Here is a 19,345-nt window from a genome sequence, read left to right as displayed (position 1 = left end):
GAGGTCCTCACTGGGGGCTTGCTTCTCTGTCCTTGCAGGAGCCCACACTTGCTCGTCAGATCCAGAGAGTGACTAGCATGGCCACCTTGGCCAGGGTGTGTGAGGCAATTGATCTGCAGCCTGCCCTGCAGCAGGAGTCCCTGAACACGGGGCCCCTGGAAAGGTTCCTTTCCACTCTTCCGCTTAACCAAACTCTGCAGAAGCCCTGTGCAGAGGACCCGGAGAGCAGCAGGTGGGTCCAGGCACCTCCAACCCACCTCTGCTGTCATCGAGGTGACAGGAGAGTGCCCACAGTGCCAGGGTGCTTGTGGGATGGGGGCTTCTTCTGGGGTGAACATATCTGTCACGTGTTGATTTCTGCATTTAGTTCCCAGGGACTTGTGTAAAGTTGTGAAAGTGTCTACTTTCAGGTAGTTGGAAAATAGGTTTATGAGGTTGCCTGTGTGTAAGAAGACACCATGTTTGATGATGACTGTGTTTGTCTTAGTTTTCTGTTGCTATAACAAAATACCTGAGACTGGGAAGTTTATGGAGTTTATTTTGGCTTGTGGCTCTGGAAATTGGAAAGCCTAAGAACATGGTGTGGGTGCATGCTGGGCCCCATGCTGCCGTACCAATGGCAGAGAGATCAGAAGAGCACAGAGATGTAGACCAGAGAGCACGAGGGCAGCCTCGCTGCGGGGACCTATGTGCGGTCACCAGTCCAGTTCCTCGAGAGGAAGAACTTGCTCCCAGGCTGGGAGCAGCACTGGTCCACTCATGAGCTCTGAGAGGACCCCATGCCTCTCCCCCCACCTCCCTGCTGACCAAGGAGCCACCCGTGGGTTTTGCTGGGGACAGACCACACACAGACCACAGCGTCTGTGTCCCCTTCATAAGGACAGCAAACTGCATGTGAAAGAAACGGAGACTGGGTTGCCGAAGTGTGGCATGGTGACGCGGGTCTTTCAGTTTTTTTGAGGAGTCATCGTCTTGCCAAGGATGGGGGAAGATTGTAGCCCAGTATGTCCACGATCAGTGGGTCTGCCTCTCTTTCTTGTTGAGACGGTGCCACCCCCTTGAGCCAGCCGCAGAAGAGGACAAGCTGGAGCCCTCACTGCCCTCTGTGCGTACACCAGCACAGACCCTGTGTGCTGCACTGGATGCCCTCTCCATTCTGCCCTCTGACCGGGTCTCACCAGTGTTCTGCTGCATGAAGGCTCTGGTCCCCCAGGTGAGCAAGTGGCATGACCCAGAGTGGCAGGGTGTGAGCGTGGGTCCCAGGCTAAGTGCTCCGTCGCCCCCATCTCCCTCCCCCAGCTGCTGACCTCATCTGAGTCGCTCTGTGTGGAGTCTTTCGACGTGGCCTGGAGAGTCCTGACCTCCTTGAGCAACACCCAGCTGACGTTCTGGCCCAACTTGAGAGCTTTCGTTCAGTTTGTTTTTGATGATACCATTCTCACCACCGCTGCGAAAACCAAGGGCCAGGCATATTTCAGGATAAAAGAGGTGACTTTCTCTTTTTAATGCATGTGACATGGGACACGGGGGAGGAGTGGTATGTGTGTGATTGCTGGTTGACTGAGGCGTGACCATGAGTCCAGCATGTGTTCCTGAGCCCGGAATTGTCGTGGGATGAAGAAACCTGACTCACTGCCTCACCAGCGTGTTTGGTTCACACAGTGTTGGAATCCTGAATAAGCTGGTCACTTGGGAATTGGGGAATCTGCCTGAAAACCTAGGTGTCCCTTCTCAAGGGACACTGTGACCTGGTGGCACATTCCAACAGGACAGCTAGCGCCTGGCGTTGAGCTGGGCTGCCCTGCACTCCCACCTCTCCCTGGGGAATGGAAGGCAGGCACTACCTATCTGTGTTGTCCTGCTGGGATTTCCTTGGAGAAATACTCCGCTGGATCTGATCTAGCAGAAGGTCTCTCTGGGCTCAGGGAGGAGTGCTTGTCTAGCATGTGTGAGGGCCTGGGTTCAATTCCCAAAAACAAAAATTTAAAAAGACTCTGGCTCGGAGAGTTCTCACCAGCCCTCTGCCCACAGACTGCACATCCACAGGTTCAGCCAACAGTAGGTTTAAAAGATCTGAGAAAATCTGCATGTGTACTGAACACACGGATGTTTTTCTTGCCGTTGTTCCCTGAACAGGAGAGTGTAACCTGTTTGTGTGGCATTTACATTGTATTGGGCATCATCGGTAACCTGTGCTGATGCCTGGTGCGCAGAGGGTGAGCACAGGGACAGCAGAGGCTGCACCAGCATTGCACAGTGGGGCCTGTAGCGCATCCTGCCAGGGTTCTGGCGTCCCCTGCTCAAGGCCCTGTCCTGCATGGGGGTCCTGGCTGCCTCAGGCAGAGCCAGGCCAGTGTCCAAATTTGAAGGGAATCCAACAGCACAGTGAGGTGTCGCCCCCATCCTGCTCCCTGGGGCACTTGTTTCCCTGAGTTCTGAACGAGTATCCTCATCAGCAAATTTTGTGTATCTTTATTATTGAGAAATGAAAAATTAGCATTCTGGGATTATTGACCATTTTGCAAAGTTATTCTAAAAGTAATGAATTTTAAATTTTTTATACTAGTCATGATTCTGTTGACACTGTCATTAGAATCCATTCAAGTAACAGTTTTTAGCAACTTATTTTATTTAAACTCAGTCCAAGGATAAAGTCACCATTTTATTTTGTTTCAGATTATGTACAAGATCATTGAAATGTCTGCTGTTAAAACTGGGGTCTTCAATACACTGATGAGTCACTGCTGCCGGTCATGGCTGGCGTCTGCCAGAGACCCCCAGGGGTCTCTGTCCAGCGCCAGGCACTACAGCGAACTCATCCTAGAGGCGTGTACGTTTGGAACTGTGTTCAGACGTGATCAGAGGTAAAGTGCTGTCGATGCAGCTCGTCCTGATGTCCTGTTACCTGTGTGGGTACAAGTCTTTGCTCTGAGGCGTTAGAAGACTGTAGAGCATTAGTCGCTTTTTTGGACTTTGGGTTTCTTTTTTTAATCTAAACTTGATTTTTCTCCCTTTTCTTATGGAAAGACTTATTCAGGATGTACAGGCCTTCATAGAGAGTCTGGGACATGACTGTGCAACCAATGTTGTCATGGAGAGGTAAGTGTGGCAGGTCCCTGTGTGTTAGCATGCGTGGGGGACACCAGGTTTAGTACCAGACGGCAGTTGTGCTGTGTTTGTCAGAGTTGATAAATGATATCTACTCTGGGACAAGCTGTGGAGCAAGGCCTCAATGGCACATCAGAAACTGCACCTGGGTAGAGCACTTGCCTGGCACTGGTGAGGTCCTGGGTTCTGTCCCCAGTACCATGAAGAAAAAATAGAGAAGGAAAAATCATCTTTCTTGCTAATGTATTTACTTCACAGCTTTCGACATTTTCTAAAATTTAATCAGCTTTTAAAAATGGAGCGCAAAGTCTAGTGTCAGTAAGCAAGTGGTGTTGGAGAATATAAAGGCCCAGCCCCTCCTCTGGGTGCCTGGGTAGCCGTCAGTCTAAATCCTTTATTCCTCACATCTTTCTTTTTTTTGTGAATGTATCAATTATTCAAGTTCACCATTTTGACAGGTCAAAATGTTATATGCAAAAACAGAAGCACCCACAGAGCAGCCTGGGTGCTGGGACCACGCCTGCATAACAATTAGAGGTGTGATTGACATGTCGGAGACGAGTGTGCCCAGCTATGCTGGATGCGTGTGGGCCTGGGCTGCAGGGTTTTGATCTTTGTGATGAGATTCTTGTCTGACCTTTTACCTGACTTTTTTGGAGACCATGAAACGTTTTTTCCAAGTTTCTGTGTTCCCAGGGCTTTCCAGTACTTATGTGTTTACAAAGGAGATGACTAAGTGTATCTTTTGCTCGGATCCTGAGCTTCGGACACCCCGCGGTGGCTGTGTAGTTGTCTGGAGCAGGCGTTGCCCTGAGTGGCTGCGGTGCTGTGTCATCAGCTACTCGTGCTCAAGTGTCTGGTTCTTTTCACTTTTGTTCAGCACAATGATAGGTGGGGCTTCGGGCCCGTTCTTGCCAGGCCCATGGATTTCTGCTCCACAGCTGCTTTGCTGTTAAAATGGCGTCCACTCATGTTATAACTTAAAATGCAATGTGGAAATGCCGCTAACAACTTCACTTAATTTATCTTTCTGCGTTTGGAGACTGAAAGCATGGGACGTGCAGGATATGTGTCTGCCTTATTGGAGATGCACATGTCTTTGTGCCCATGGTGACCCAGAACTGTGTTGCTTCAAAGAGTGGAGCTTCTTGGGTCTCCAGCAGGTCCCTCTGTCTACAGAGGAGATGTGACTGGCCAGCTGGACGGGTGGTACTGGGTCACACCTGGTGGGCACACTCCCGCTGGTGTGTTCCTTGTTACCTTCTGCTGTTCCTGAATTAGAAGTGTTGTCATTAAGCATGTGCCACTTGATCTTAGATGACTTTGGGGAGGATTTGATATTTATCATGGCATTTTGAAACTAACAGTTAATGTATTTTTCTGTTTGTTTAAAACATAGTAACATAGTTCACCATTCCATGTTTTTAGTACTAAAAGGGAAGACTGTTATGTGAGGGTCTGTGCCATCAAATTCCTGTGTCTGTTAGACGGCTCGAACACGGCCCACAAGTCATTCATGGAGGATCTTGCAATCAAGCTGTTGGACAAAGTAAATATGCTTTATTTCTCTTTGTTTTTAACAAGTGAAAAGTCCAGCATTACTCTGTTTCTAGATATTTTGTACCAGGAGAAAGCATGAGGTTGGCATTCTGTGTTCTTAGCTGAGTGTTGACTGTCACTATCCCACTTCGGGTGGGTTCCTTGAGCCTGCTGATGGCCACTGTGTTTACAGTGCTGTATGCACATGGTGTTCTGTGGAGCAAGTGGCCTGGACAGATGCATGCTGGGAGGCAGCAGGTATGCTCTCAGGTGGAACAAGATATACTGAGACGCGTGGTCAGCTGTGCAGACGGGCTCCAGGAAGGCTCCTGCAAGGGACATCTGGGCTGAGCTCTGGATGAAACCTGCCAGGTGGGAGGGCATGAGGACAGGATGAAAAAGCAAGCGCCGTGTGCAGGAAGGTCTTTTGGAGTCCACTGTTGGCGGCCACCACGACAAAGGGCATGCAGCAAAGTGACAGGAATGGGGACGTAGGGAGAATGGCAGAGGGGAAGTGGAGTGAGCTGAGGCCACGTAGGTGCTTTAGGAGTCTGCTCTCATTCCGTGTCTTTCTTACTTTCCTAACTGCTTTTGGAGGGACAAAGACCTCTGTGCCCAGAACCTCTTCAGTTCGAAGTTTCCTGGTCTGTTCTCGGTAGTCTCGAGCCCCTCCTTGGTCTAACGCTGCCTTCCCTGCCCCCAGGACAAGCAGGTGAACCAGTCTAGAGCCCGCTACTACCAGAATTCTCTCCAGCACCGGGTGAAGAATCGGATATGGCAGGTGCTGCTCACGCTCTTCCCCAGGTTTGACCAGGTACTGCTGGCTTCACACTGTCACTCACATGAGCATCTCTCAGAGTGACCCGGGAAACCTGAGTGGGCCCATCTGCTTAGAGGTCCACTTCCTGCGTGGACTAGAAGTTCCCAAGAGGCTCCAGCAGAGGCGTCCGTGAGCGGGTTCTTAGGGACCAGCCGGCAGTGGTTTGCATGACCTCACTTCAGGTTTTTCCTTCACCTTTCAAAGTAGCATTTTAATTGCTAACGTCTCCTCTGCCATTTGGTTGGAAATGGACGCCTTCCTTTCACAGCTCAGCATTGCTGGGGCATTTGAAGCCGGGCTCATGGCAACGGTGGTGGGGTTATTGTTTCCTGTGGGGTCTTCTCCCCTCAATCTCAGGGATAGTGGGGACACATTAAACCAGCTAAGTGGAGGCCAGGTTCTCCACCACAGTCTGTGTCCCCAGGTCGCTGCCCACTTCTCTGAGAAGCAGCCAGCTCTCGAGTGGACTGTAATCCCGTTTCTCTGTCTTTGCTTAATGTTCTTGTTAAGGGGATACTTGTCAGTATGAGAAAGTGGAGGTTACCTGTGGCCATTAAAACAAAACAATACATTCTGAATGCAAAACGATTCTCTTAGACTTTAAGGTTGGTTTCCTGATCTTCCCTGTCCTCTTTTCATTGTTTGGGAAAAAAAAAAAAAATATGTATGTATGTGTATCTATCTCAGTCTCTTTTTTATTAGAATTTTTTTTTTTTTTTTGAGCACTGGGAATTGAACCCATGGGCACTTTGCCACTCAGCCATATCCCAGCCCTTTTTTACTTATTTTTTGACATTGTTTTAGATATACATGACATAGAGCGTACTTTGACATATTACACATACTTGGAGCGTAACTTAAGCCCTTTCTCTCTTTTGAGACAGGGCCTCACTGAGGTCCTGCGTCTGGCCTTGAATCTGCAGTCCTTTTGCCTCAGCCTCCCAGTCCCTGGGATTATAGGCATGATCACCGAGCCCTTTTTTTATTATAATTTCATGAAGCCCTGCCTTCTGTCTGTTATTGTTTTAGTGACAGTATGTTGAGTTTATTGGATGAACTTTTGAGGACCCAGCTAGCAGTGGCCTCTGGGGGTGGCACAGATAGAAGTGGGTGGGAGCTGCTGACCTCATCGTAGGCCTTTTAGTAGCACTTGTCTTTCAAAGTTCTACTCTGTGCCCCACTTCCTGTAGCACAGAGTGCATCTAAAGGAGCGTCACAGCTTTACAGCCAACTGGGTGTTTCTTCTTGGAATGGCAAGGGCCCCCCAAAAGATGGCAATGGGGGACATGAGTAGGCAGGACCCGAGGAAGAGAGGGCTGGTATGTCCTGAGCAGCCATTGCCGGGAGTTCAAGGTCCAATCTGTGGTTTCATTACCCGTCACAACAGGCTTTCAAGGCAGGCCATAAGGATGCCTGAGGATGCTCAGAAGTCAGGCGGCCTGCCCCAGGGACGTGGCCAGTGAACAGGAAGGGCCAGACCCAGGCGAGTCCCATTCCAGGGTCCATGCCTGATTCTGTGGCAGACTCAGGGCTTAACATGACTCTCCTGCTCCTCTACCAAGTAGAAGTCCTATTAAAATAAGGTCTTCTTCCGTCAAGAGATGTAAAATGTGTTATTTTTAACATGCTTATATAAACAGAGGATTGTTTCCCGCTGGCCCCTCAATATACTGTGACTCAGACCTAAGAGCAGTCTTGGAGAGAGAGGCTGGGGAGTGTGGGAGGGTCTGGAGCTCAGGGTCTTGGCCCAGAACGCGGCGATATGAGGCTGCCTCTGAACTGCCCCGGCCCACCAGGCCTGCCCCGTAATCGCATCTTTCCCCTGCCCTGGAACCTACAGGTGGAGGAGCCTGCCCCATAGAACTGATGTAGCCTGCAGGGTACTCAGACAAACATGGCATCACGGTGCTGCAGCGACACTCTGTAGGGTCTTTGTGTGGAGAGGTATAGAGTCCATGAGTCACTTATGAATAACTAAGCCTTCTGTAAAGTGGGGACTTTGCTAAAAAATTGATAACATAGCCATTGATTTTGTGAACTTTATTTTTTCCTCAGAACTTCTTGAATGAGATTATTGACAAGATTTTCCAAGCTGGTTTTGCCAACAATCAAGCATCCATAAAATATTTTATAGAATGGATTATTATATTGATTCTCTATAAGTTCCCTCAGTTTCTTCCAAAGTTCTGGGATTGTTTTTCCTATGTAAGTAAATGTTTAATGTGTTAAACTTGGAAATGGTCTCAGTTGCTGTCTTTGGTGGTCTGACCCGGGGCGGCCCTGCCGTGTTGGTGTGGTAAATTGCTGGCCGGCTCTGAGTTAGTTGAGGAGACAGCAGTCCCTGGAGTCCACCCTGAGTGTGCCACGGTTTCTGTTTGAGTGCTGGTCTAATTCCAAAATGGCAAGGGTGGAAATGCTTGTTGCTAAAGAGTGAGGACATGGGTGCCGTGCAGTTGCAAGGTACCGGGCCATCTTTGTGTGCTGTTGGAGTAAAGCATGATGAGGAATGAAGTGTGTACCTCCGTAGGGACATTTTGCCTGTGACCACAGTAGGAAAGCAGGAGCCCGCTTGCGCCTCTCCTGCCCCTTCCTTCGCTACCCAGCGCTGCTTCTTTCTTGAAGCCACTCTTGGGAACCATGTTGGGGTGAGTGGTGGAGGCCCAGCGCTGGCCTCCTGGCCTCCTAATCTCCTAGCCTCCTGCCTCTCTGTGTCCTCCCATGTATATACCTGGGTTTTCTGCTGCGGCAACTCTCCGTAGCCTCCCAGTATAGACAGCAGCGTTTTGGTGTTTCTGGGTCATGTTGACTGGGTTGGTGCTAGGGCCTTGTGTGCCTGCAGGGACTTCCAGATGGCCTTTCTGCTCACATTTGTCACCCCAGCTGCAGAGAATGGCAGGGCCAGCCCTGGTGGCTGCAGAGCCTCCCTCCATGTCCCTCCTGGGGTAGCCTGACCTTGAGGATGCTGGCTGACAGGCAGTGTTCCATCAGTGTCTGGCCCCTGTGCTTGTAACACGGAGTCATGTGAGTGTCCTCCATGGAGAGGGGCCTGCAGAGGCGGCAGAATGGAGGCTGGGTCCCCTGGGGCCACCACGGAGCTGGACACCACTTGGGTCTCTAACGGTCTTGCTCAAGGCCAGTCCTGCATGTAGGCCGCTGCGCCTCCCTCCACTCCTCTTCTAGATTGTGCCCACCACTTCCATCTCGGGGAGTGTGGCTCCTAAAGGAAGGGTCTCCCCAGTACTCGGTCTCCTTGGTTTAGGTCTACGTGGCGCGTAAGCAGCACGTCCCGGCACTAGAACTTGGATTGTTCCACCAGAACAGGAACCTTGTCTGTGACGGTTTCCTAAGTTTTTAAACTACCCGTCATTTCCTTAGATGGAGGAGTGGGTTCTCTGACGCTCCACAGGGAAGGGCCCACCCTGGTCCTCCTGCCCAAGGTCACTTTTCTCTCCAGTCTGTCTGGCGTCCCTCAGTCCAGCAGCACTGAGATGGCATCTTAGCTCACATCACGGTTGTTAGGAGGTCCCCACTGGCCACTGCACCCTTTGTGGCCTTTCACCACAGCTCCAGTCTCCCACGGTGCAGTTCCAGCTCAGCTGGGGCCCTGCCTTGCCCATGCCTCGCCCTTGCCTCGTCCTCGGCAGCCTCTGCCTTGCCTCGGCCTCCATGTCTCTGTCCCTCTAATTCCTTTCCCCTGGTCTTCTCCTTCCTGCTCCCAAGCCCTCTCCTCTCCAGGCCGCCCTTCCTACCCTGCAGGCTAGGTCTCCTCCACAGGGCGGGTCCTGGGCTTGGCCCCACCTCGGGGGTGTGCAGTATAGGCTTTGTGCCTCCCTTCCAAGGGCCGTGTGCACCAACCCTGACTCCAGGGAGCCCTGTCCTGTCTGGCTTTCCATCCTGTCCCTGTGTAGGCCATGCTGTCCTCCCCTGCAGAGTCCCCCATGGGCTGGTGGGTCCTGGCTCACAGGACGCTTGTGGCCATTTATCTAATTCTCTTTCAGGGTGAAGAAAAACTTAAAACAAGCATTTGTACATTTTTATCTGTTCTGTCACATTTGGACATTATCATTCAAAATATTCCAGAAAAGGTAAGTTCATATTATTTGTAAGAAGATTTTAAACTTTTTGAGTTTCAAAACAGGTGTTGTGTGTATTTGTACCAGTGTTGAAGTGTAAAATGTTTCTTCAAGTTTTGCAATTCTCCCTGTCCCTCCACTGGCTCGGTGGGCATGTAACACAGCAGCACAGTAAGACCTTAGCATTGACCTACACACTGAGTAGACGCCACATCTGTAGTCACATTAGTGGTAATTCTGTTGATGTGGATGTTTTTGCTTTTATGCAAGTGTGAGGGTTTTTTGTATGTTTGGGTACCAGGGATTGCACTCAGGGACACTCAACTACTGAGCCCCATCCCCAGCCCTACTTTGTGTTTTATTTAGAGACAGGGTCTCACTGAGCTGCTTAGTGCCTTGCCGTTGCTGAGGCTGGCTTTGAACTGGCCATCCTCCCTAGCTGCTGGGATGACAGGAGTGTGCTCACACCTGGCAGCGTGAGGGTTCTTTAACAGGCCTCCCTTGCTGCTTTCCTTGACTGAGCGGGGGTGTTTGACAAGGCCTTCTGCAGGGGAACTCCTTGTGGGGGGGGAGGCGGTGGCCGGGGAGGACCCTTCCCAGGAGAAGATTGTGAATAAGGCACCAAAGAGGACATGAGCCAATGGCCAGGGCCCAGGGGACCTGCCAGGCCCAGGGAACAACAGGTGTGGGCCCTGAGGTCAGGGAGGCCCTGCGTGGGCGTGTTGCTCTGGGACGTCTGCCTTACCTGTGCCACTTCTGTGAGGGTGGGGTGATCCCCATTGAGCTGTGCACCCAGCAGTGCTGTCCGTGCGCCTCGCAGGGGGCTCATGGTGCTACCCAGGTTAGGTGTCGCTGTGTATGCCGGGTGCCCCTGAGCAGGACGGGCATGGTAGCTGGCACTCTGCGCTCCCTTTTTGCCTTCTCGATTGCCAAGTGGCATCCAGCGTGGGTTCATTTGCCGGCTTTCTCCCTCTGAAGTGGGTGGCCCAGTCCTGCAGCCTGCTCTGGCTTCGCGGCTCCCACATGCCCCGGGCCTGTGCTGCTCTTCCTTTTAGCCTGGGGACCTGCTCTCTGCACGTCGTTCTGTTACTCTGTTTTCTGAGCACTGAGCTCTAGTGTGCCCTCAGTGACCTCCTACCTCCTCCTGAGTTTTGCCCCGCCCCTGCTGTGGTGACACAGCACTCATTACACCCGCTGCTCATGTGGAGACCCTGTGTAGGTGGTTTGGCCATGCATGTGTCTCTGAAGTGCAGCGCTGGCAACACTTGAGAAAGGCTCAGCCCTGCTCGGGAGCTGCGGGCCGGGGCGTGGTCCTGGACTGACCATGCACCTGGTGCCTCTGGCTGTGCCTCAGTAGTAGAAGCTCCCGAGGGTCTCAGCCAGGTGCACCTGGTGAGTGTGTCTAGGTGGCTTGGGGGGTACGTGGTGGGAGCATCCAGGCAGCTTCTGGTGCGTCAAAAGTTGGGGTCTGCTTCCACATTAAGGTAGCTTGCTCCCCATGGCTGTTAGCGTCTACTAGTAGAACCAGGTGATTCAGAATTCAGTGTGGTGTTGTGCTCAGTTCCCAGGCTGTGAGGTCAGAATTCACAGGGAGAGACCACAGGGCACTTGACACCATTTCGTTGTTCTCATGTCTTTTTAACTTTACAGACATGCCTGCCGTGTGGTTTAGGTCACCTTCAGAGAACACATAGTTCAGAAGCCAGGGCAGGGAGAGCAGCATTATGTGGGGTCTCACTTAGGAGCACATCAGTCACTAAGGCGGCTCCTGCAGGAGCTGCTGATGTCCTCAGCCCAGCTTAGCTACAGCACTGTGGTTCTGTCAGGTTGGCGTAGGAGCTCTGGGGTAGGGGACATGCCGCAGTGGTGACAACAGGCAGCCCTGAGCGCCTGCTTTCCTGGGGAGGCTTGATGGGTGAGCGGATGTGTCCAGGAGGGCACTGAGCAGACACTCCAGGGGCGCAGGGACGGTTTACCCATGTGTCTACCTTCCCCTCTCAGTTGGGGTCGAGCTGCCCGCCTGTGCACCTCTCATGGAGTCTCCCTTTCTTTCCAGAGGCAGGTGCTGAAGCAGGCCCTCCTCGTCGCTCTGCAGTGGGGTCTCAGCCACAACTTCAGCATCCGGCTGTACGCTCTGGTGGCTCTGAAGAAGGTCTGGGCAGTGTGCAAAGCCCTCTACATGGAGGAGTGTGATGCGTGGACGGCTCTCATTGAGTGTAGTCTTAGCCAGGCGGAAAGCGTGCACGGCACAGGGTAAGGACAGCTGCTCACTGCTTCACCACAGCCAGGGGAGGCAGAGGAGGCCTGGCCTGGCCTGGCCTGGCCTGGCCCCCGCTCCTTGGATCACATTCAGCCATAGGCCCAGGAGCTGGGCCAGGTGGAGCTGCAGCGGACCTTGGTTTGCACACCGTTAGGGCCTCTGGCTCCCCGTGCGCAGACTCTGCCCTCTGCCCCGCCAGTTCCACCTGTTCTGGCTCCTCTAAGGTCTCCTCCACGCCAAGCGCTCATCCAGGAGCCAGGACAACAGGCACGGCGCTGGGGTTGGGGCCTGTGGCTTAGCAAGCCCCAAGTGGTGAGACACGCACCTCACTCTGGTCCCACTCCCACCCTGGACACTGCCCAGCCCGAACCTCCTGAGCATGTGTCCTTGTCCCTGAGTCGTCTTCTCAGTAACACTGGGATATCAGTGTTTCTTCCAACAGCACCTAACCTTCCGTCGCATGGCAGTGCCGTGATGTATCCCCGAGTCCCCTCTGAAGGAAACTGTACTGAGATTCTGTTTTAATCCTGGACCTGATTTGAATAGTTGGCTGGCCAGCCAGCGCAGAGCAGAGGGAAGGAGGCAACGTCAAGGTCCTGGGCAGAGACTGGAGAGCCCTGGGAGGAGGCAGTGGGAGGAGGGGCCCTCCTCCTGGTCTGCCTCTGCTGCAGTGCTGGGGAGTGGAGGAGGCACCTGGCCAGGCAGGCAAGGCCTGCCAGCAAGAGGTCCCAGAATTGCCATGGGTTCTGGTGCTGATGACCTTGACTTTAAACTGAGTCTGTGGTGTTCTTTTTACCTCTACTTTTGCCTTTTAAAACCTGACCTATGGGCTGCGATGTAAGCCCTGCTCATGTTCCTGGTGAAACATCAGTAGTTTCACACGAGTCCATGCTCGTGTGTCTGGTGTGAGAAAGGCAGTGCAGGTGGACAGTGGATGGGTCTGAGGAGTAGAAGCGACTGTGGAATGGCTGCTTCTCCCAGAGAAAAGGGTCCCCCCAAGAGGGCTCCTGTCCTTGGGCAGTGGTAGAGGTCCTTTGCCCACCTTGCTTGAGACCACCCAAGGCTTCTTGCCCGCTTCCTGTTCTGCTAGCTACTGGCTGCTCGTAAGGCTGAGGGACCTGCTTCTCTTCTGTTCAACCCCCAGTTCTAGGGTGACTGAAGGTCACTTAATTGCTATTTGTTTTTGAGTTCCATTTTAAAATGTGAGATTTTATGGCCTGGCCGGGCTCAGTGTTGAGGGCTTGCCTAGCATGCAGAGGCCCTGGGTCCATCCCCAAACAAGGCCAAAAAAAAGGGGGGGTGGGATTGTGAAGTAGGTTGGTCCCAGAGATGCCAGCTGCAGTATAAGCCTGGACGACAGTCACAGTCCTAGCCCCCACGCACGGTGCGTCCCCTTCAGAGCCGTCTGTTCCCTCACTGCGCCTCATGCCTTGCTCCCTGCCCTAGGAATGCCAAGAAGAACTGGCAGCGCATCCAGGACCACTTCTTCTTCGCCACGTTTCACCCCCTAGAGGATTACTGTCTGGAGGTGAGCAGAGAAAGCCACCTGTAGGGGCCTACTATGACTTCAGCCTGATGCCACCTGTGGAGCCTTTGCAAGCCAGAGACCAGGCCAGTTGTCCTCCCAGTCACCTCAGCCTCCTGACTCCTGAGTAGGGTTCTGTTACCTTAGGCAGTAGGCTTGCTTTCAGAGCCCCTCAGCAGTGGGATGGGCCTGTCTGGCTTGTAAGCCCTGGAAGGGAAACTCTAACTCTAAACAGAAATCAGAGTAGATTCCTAAAAGGCAATGAGTAAGAGCAGGTGCAGGTGGGATTTTATTGAACAGAAGCCCCTGGTTATAAACGAAAAGATCTATTCTTTCATTCATGGCATATGTTAGGTTTGGGTAATTAAAATTGTAGAGCAAATGATGTACCCCCTCACTGGTTGTAATAGAAAGTGCTTATATAATTTTAAGAACTGTTGAGAGCCACAGCCCAAGGGGCCCCAGCAAACTTCCAGCTGCCGGCTGATGATTGGCTCACAGCAGCCCCAGCAACACCTAGCTGATTGGCTCCTGCCATGATGCTCATTGGGCTGTTTCCCTGCCCTTTCAGACCACGGAGCTGCTCATTGGGGGACTTTTTTGGCTCCACCCACGTGACCCAGCCAATCGGCCTCAAGAGTAGGAGGATTGGGGGAGGTGGAGAGAAGCTTGTGTTGGAGAGAGAGGCTTGTGGGAAGCCGGTGGTGGCAGTTGAGGCTCTGAGGGTATTTCCTGAGAGGCTGTTTTGTTTGGCGTGTGTGGTTCTAAAATAAAGTTAGTTTCTTTTGACAAGTGGCTCCTGATTGTGCCCAGCCAGACTGCAGCAAAGAACCACGAGCCTGTTTATTACAGTTAATATAATTAATTCACTGTGTAATTCATTAAGTTTGAGCAAAGCATAGTACCTTCTCCCTCCCGCAGCTCTAGTTATATCATGCTGTCTGGGGTTCCAGTCCTTGGACCTAGGCTTCTCCCTGGGAGGTCTGGTCACATCAGTAGTTTCAGCCATTGCGCATGCCAGTGATCCTTGGATTACTCATGGACTGGCCTTTAAACACTGAGCTGTATCTTGAGAGCTACGTTATTCCTGTGCCTCCTCTGGGGCTTCACTCTCAGTACTGTTAGGACTGTTCCTGTGTCCCACATGCTCTGTTCTTGCATCCCTTGGTGCCCGGAGGGGCTGCCTGAGGCCTCCTGCAAGACCCTTTGGCCTCTCTGGCCTTGTCAGCCTCTCTGTCAGGTCCCTAGCAGGAGTGGTGCATCTGTGGTCTCCCTCCGTCCCTTGGCTCCTCCCTCCTGCTGCCACACAGGTCATGACTATATGTGACCTGAGAAACAGTCTGGTCTGTGTGGAGTGGGCCTCGGTACCCACCGGGTACACACTCAGTTGTGGTCTGGATGCCAGTTAAGTCTGTACAGCTGTGGTGGCACCAGAAAAACATGCTGATGCTAAAAACTTTCCTGGGGACAGGAGCGCTGTCCCAAGGCAGTGTTTTGCTTGAGCTGCACAGCACCTGTACCTTGGCCCCTCGACACCTCCCTATGGTGAGCACCCCTGTGCTGGGTTTTCTTTCAAAAGGTCAGTCGCTCAGGTGCGACTGTACACAGCAGCCCCTATGCAGGTCCCGGAGCCCTTTCACATGCTGCTGGAATCTGTGTCCTCACTTTATGGGGATCTGAGACAGAAGGCTTTGACTTGCCTAATGCCACACAGCTGAGGACGTGGGGAGTCAGAATCCAGGTTCTGAGTGTCACTTGGTAATGAGAGCTCCGACCAGAGGGCTTGGGAGAGTACATTAGTAACAATAGAGTGCTGCTGCTGACATGTCATGTTTCTTTGTTATTTTTACAATTCTGTTTCCAGACCATCTTTTATACCCTCCCACGGCTCTCGGGTGTCATTGAAGAGGAGTGGATCACCCTTGGCAGATTTTCCAGCTTCACAGATATCCCTTCAGGTTCAGGGCCCCTGTGGTGCTTTTCTCGGACTCTGCTCTGTGAGCTAAATCCCGGGGACTGGTCCCAGCAGGACGCAGGTAGAGAGCTGCTTCTCCTTATTTCCCTGTTTGCACATGAGCTCACTGGTTTCGTTACCTAGAGCAGGGGTGGGTGATGCCTCTTGTCTGCCTACCTTGGCGCAACAGTGGAAGTTTGGGAGTGTGTGTGGCCTTGACCTAGACCTCCAGGGGAGAGGTAGCTTGGTGCAGCACCAACAGAGCCAGGAGCTTCCCTGTTCTCTTGAACAGGTGGTTGATTAATATTCATTGCTCTGTATCTGTAAAAATCAGGTTTCTAGAAGGGCCGAACTATGGATCTCCTCTGCCCCTTCCAGGAGTAGAGCGTCTGTGTTGTGGTCTTCCTCGTCTCTGAGGTCTCTGGCCTGGTCATCATGTTCGGTCCTCTCCCTGTTCGCTTTGCCAATGGCCACTTCTGAAAGCTCCCCTCTGAGCTTGCAGTCCTCCGTCTCTCGGCCTGAGCTGACTGGACCTCTGCAGCCTGCTGTTCCTCAAGCTCTTTAAACTCAGCACATCCAGACTGGACTCCACTTTCTGTCCACCTCACCTCCTCTCTGTGCCCTCTATTAATGGTCACTCTGTCATTCTTTTCCTGGTCTCCTCTTGCCACATCCACCCACCACCCAGCTTTGGTGGTGTGTCTTCTCCCTCCCTCCAGCCCCCTGTGGTGAGGACTTTCTGACCTCACTGTCTCCACCGTGGCCAGTGCACGAGCCTTGTATCCATTCTCAGCCCAGTGCTTCCCAACATCACTCCCAAGAGGGATTTCTCTAACCAAACAACATCACTGCCATTATCCCCCATCTTCAAATGCCCCAGGGGCTCCTCTGTATAGAATAAATCCTTTACCTCAGACCCGCAGAGCCTGTGGTCTGGTGCAGGCTGAGCTAAACCATAGTACTTACTGATGCCCAGGTCACTTTCCTTCCGCATTCGCGCATGCACACAGCTCTGTCTCCCCTGTAAGCTGTGACTTCCCTCTCTGGGCCCTCGGGTCTGACTCCTGCCACACAGGCTACGCATCCCTCCTGTGTGAGCATGCCCTCGGGACTGTCGTGATTTCCTGCATGCCTGCCCCATCCCCAGCAAACGGACTGTTCATTGGCTGGTGGTCCATTTGGGGGACAAAGGAAGAGTTCCAGCAGTACACTCAGTCCTTCTCAAGCAGACCCTGCAGTTAGATAGGTTAATGACATCTGGTACCCAGCAGTTGAGTCAAGGGGTGATTCTTTTATGGTACAGCCTTCATTTTAGGAAGTTACCCCAGGTACTTCTAGTGAAATTTAAGGAAAAAAAATTCATTTATTATTCTTTTTAGGAACATATTTCCATAAAAATTCTAATTTGATATTATATTGTTTACCTTATTTACCTTATATTATATTGTTGCCCTTATTTACCTCTAAGAAAAAAATGTTAAAGAACTATGATTCTAAGTTGCTTCCCGATTTTGTAATTGTGAAAATGTGAACCATAGTATATCTTCTGTTTTTATGAAATGTCATAGTATACTGATTAGTAGAGCTGAATTTGAAATCCCAAGAATTACTACTGAAAATGGTGACATGTTTGGATCTAAGCAGTTTCTCAGTCAGTCAGTGAACAGGTCGGTCTCAGTGGGTGCTCCTCGATACACACAGACGCTAGGCCTGACTCGTGGACCCTGGTGTCCTCTCTCCTCCCAGGCACTGGCTCGGGGGAAGCAGACGGCCCTTCTGAGCAGGCTGACGTGCAGAAGAAAATCATCCCATGGGGACACGACCTCCTCGACGCAGACCTGGAGCTTGCGCTCCAGGACCGTGCCGCCAAACTTGGAAAGTCCATCAGCAGACTGATTGTAGTGGCCTCGCTCATTGATAAACCAACTAATTTAGGAGGTAAACCATGGTTTTCCAGGTAGTTTGCTTGAAATCTCTGGACCTGGACTCTGGTCCCCTGCCGTTTTGGTTGTGTCCTCCACATTTAGCCCTCTGAGAATTTCCAGGGAAACAGTGGGACCTGATGAGTGTGGCATGATGCTGGGGACAGTCTGGATGACGCAGGTTTTCTATACAGGGCTGTGCCGGACCTGTGAGGTGTTCGGGGCCTCAGTGCTGGTGGTCAGCAATCTTCATTGTGTCCATGACAAGCAGTTTCAGCACCTCAGTGTCTCAGCTGAACAGTGGCTTCCTCTGGTGGAGGTGGGTGGAAAGTAATCTGTTATTGAATTTTTATTGGGGAAGTGTGCAGTGTTTTGTCTTTATGTGTTAGGCAGGCCTTCTGCAGGAATCCAGCCTTTCATAGATTAAAAACAATACTTGAAAGTATACTCTGTTCTCCGTATTTCAGTTTATTATTTTTAGAAATCATCAATAATGTGATATTATTTTCAGTAAAATGTGTCCTGATATAGCTCACTTTTGATTTCGAAATGATTCTTATAAAATTGTGAGTTGGGAGGGTTTTTTTTTTAATAATATATAGTTGTGATTTTTTTTCCTTAAAAAATACTTTTTAACTAGTTTAAGAGGTTTTTTTTTGTTAACTTTAATTTTACTACACACAGGGCTGTAACTGATTTATTTTCTGCTCTTTATAAACTGATTTCAAGGTGAAGCCGCATCAGCTCCCTGGTTATCTGCAACAGAAAAGGGCAGCAGGTTACACGGTCATTGGAGTGGAGCAGACTGCCCACAGCTCGGACTTGGTCCAGTTCTGCTTCCCTGAGAAGTCGCTGCTCCTGTTGGGGTGAGTGGCATCCCTGCACCCTTGGAACGTGTTTCTCATCTGGTGGTTTTCCTGGCCCTGAGGTTATGCCCGAGCTTTGCCTCTAGCCTGGAATGTTGATGGAAACCCCCTAGTTTTCCTTTTATTTCACCTGTCCAGGAGGGTCAGGTGGACACAGAATTGACCCGTAGATCTTTGTTAGTCTTATTTATTTCCTAAAACCACACTTCCTTCATCTGTCTGTCTGATGTAGTAACACTCAGAATACCCAGGAAAAAAATTGTTATTGTCGGAAAACTCACATCTCTTTTGCATTTTCCTCCCTCAGCAATGAACGTGAAGGCATTCCTGCCAACCTGCTGCGGCAGCTGGATGTGTGTGTGGAGATTCCCCAGCAGGGCGTCATCCGCTCACTGAATGTGCACGTGAGTGGGGCCCTGCTGATCTGGGAGTACACCAGGCAGCAGCTGCTCAGGCGTGCAGGAGCCCCATCGTGAAGCCTGTGCCTTACCTCAGTGGTCACAGTGCCTCCTGACTGCTTTTTAAACTATTTGGGAATAGATTCTGACATTTATTGGGATATGAATTTTTTTGTTCTTGCAATTTAATGCCAAAAACGTTTTCATGTGCCTTAAATATATCATTATATATTTTCTTCTTTGATAAATCTTTATATAGATACATGATTTTGCTTATTAATAAAATATTTTACATAATTATGAAAATAAAACTTTTTTTTTAAAAGTCCTTCCTAGAAGTTAGTATCATCAGGTATACAAAGTTCACTGAAAGTAAGGCAGAATTGAACAGCCCACACCTGCAAGCACTGGTACCCTGAGGTCGTGGGGATGCAGCAGGAAACCAAGGCCAAGGCACTGGAGGAAGGTGCTCTGCCCTCCCTCCCTTGTTTGGCAAGATGCTGAGCCAACTTCCCTATAAAGTTCAGGCTTTATTTTTCAAACCATGAAGTAGGTCATAATCGTTCATATTAAGTTCTTAGGAAATTTCTCAAATGCATCTTTGTTCAGAGAGATGAAGTAATGGTTAGAAATAGTCTGTACTGAGAAAAATTCAAACGTGAACCCAAAGAACTCAAGTGACTCCTCCAAATCGCTACTGAACCGGAGAATGAAGTTCATGAGTGTTAGTTGCTTTGATTTTTTTTTTTTTTTTTAATTTGGTATTATCACCATCCAGCAATGACCTTCAATTGTATCTGGGTCTTTTAGTAACAGATTTCATAGTTCATACCTCTTTATTTACTTTTTCTTCTGTAATTTTGAAACTAACTTTCATTTT

The 19,345-nt window shown here is 50.8% G+C and overlaps 1 protein-coding gene across 5 annotated transcripts in view; it reads left to right on the top strand.

The window, feature by feature from the left end:
* Tarbp1 (tRNA guanosine 2 -O-methyltransferase TARBP1) overlaps positions 1-18,762 on the top strand; it is a 49,449-nt gene extending 30,687 nt beyond the window's left edge. For 4 of the 5 annotated variants that reach the window (XM_027947981.2, XM_027947980.2, XM_071619831.1 and 1 more), the window contains 16 exons: positions 39-232; positions 952-1,213; positions 1,300-1,488; positions 2,677-2,864; positions 3,028-3,099; positions 4,537-4,657; positions 5,351-5,461; positions 7,523-7,672; positions 9,466-9,552; positions 11,597-11,793; positions 13,247-13,328; positions 15,190-15,361; positions 17,026-17,217; positions 17,396-17,520; positions 17,931-18,067; positions 18,375-18,762. In XM_027947981.2, the coding sequence (XP_027803782.2) occupies positions 39-232; positions 952-1,213; positions 1,300-1,488; positions 2,677-2,864; positions 3,028-3,099; positions 4,537-4,657; positions 5,351-5,461; positions 7,523-7,672; positions 9,466-9,552; positions 11,597-11,793; positions 13,247-13,328; positions 15,190-15,361; positions 17,026-17,217; positions 17,396-17,520; positions 17,931-18,067; positions 18,375-18,543 (2,448 nt within the window). In that variant the 3' untranslated portion in view covers positions 18,544-18,762. The remainder of the gene's footprint in view (positions 1-38; positions 233-951; positions 1,214-1,299; positions 1,489-2,676; positions 2,865-3,027; positions 3,100-4,536; positions 4,658-5,350; positions 5,462-7,522; positions 7,673-9,465; positions 9,553-11,596; positions 11,794-13,246; positions 13,329-15,189; positions 15,362-17,025; positions 17,218-17,395; positions 17,521-17,930; positions 18,068-18,374) is intronic. The other variant, XM_071619829.1, reaches the window with a different exon arrangement.
* The last annotated feature ends 583 nt before the right edge of the window (positions 18,763-19,345 follow it).

This window comes from Marmota flaviventris, chromosome 12 (genome assembly GCF_047511675.1).
Source record: "Marmota flaviventris isolate mMarFla1 chromosome 12, mMarFla1.hap1, whole genome shotgun sequence".
Classification (NCBI taxonomy): Eukaryota; Metazoa; Chordata; class Mammalia; order Rodentia; family Sciuridae; genus Marmota; species Marmota flaviventris.
Note: the sequence above shows the minus strand (reverse complement) of the source record. Positions and strands in the feature narration are given on the sequence as shown.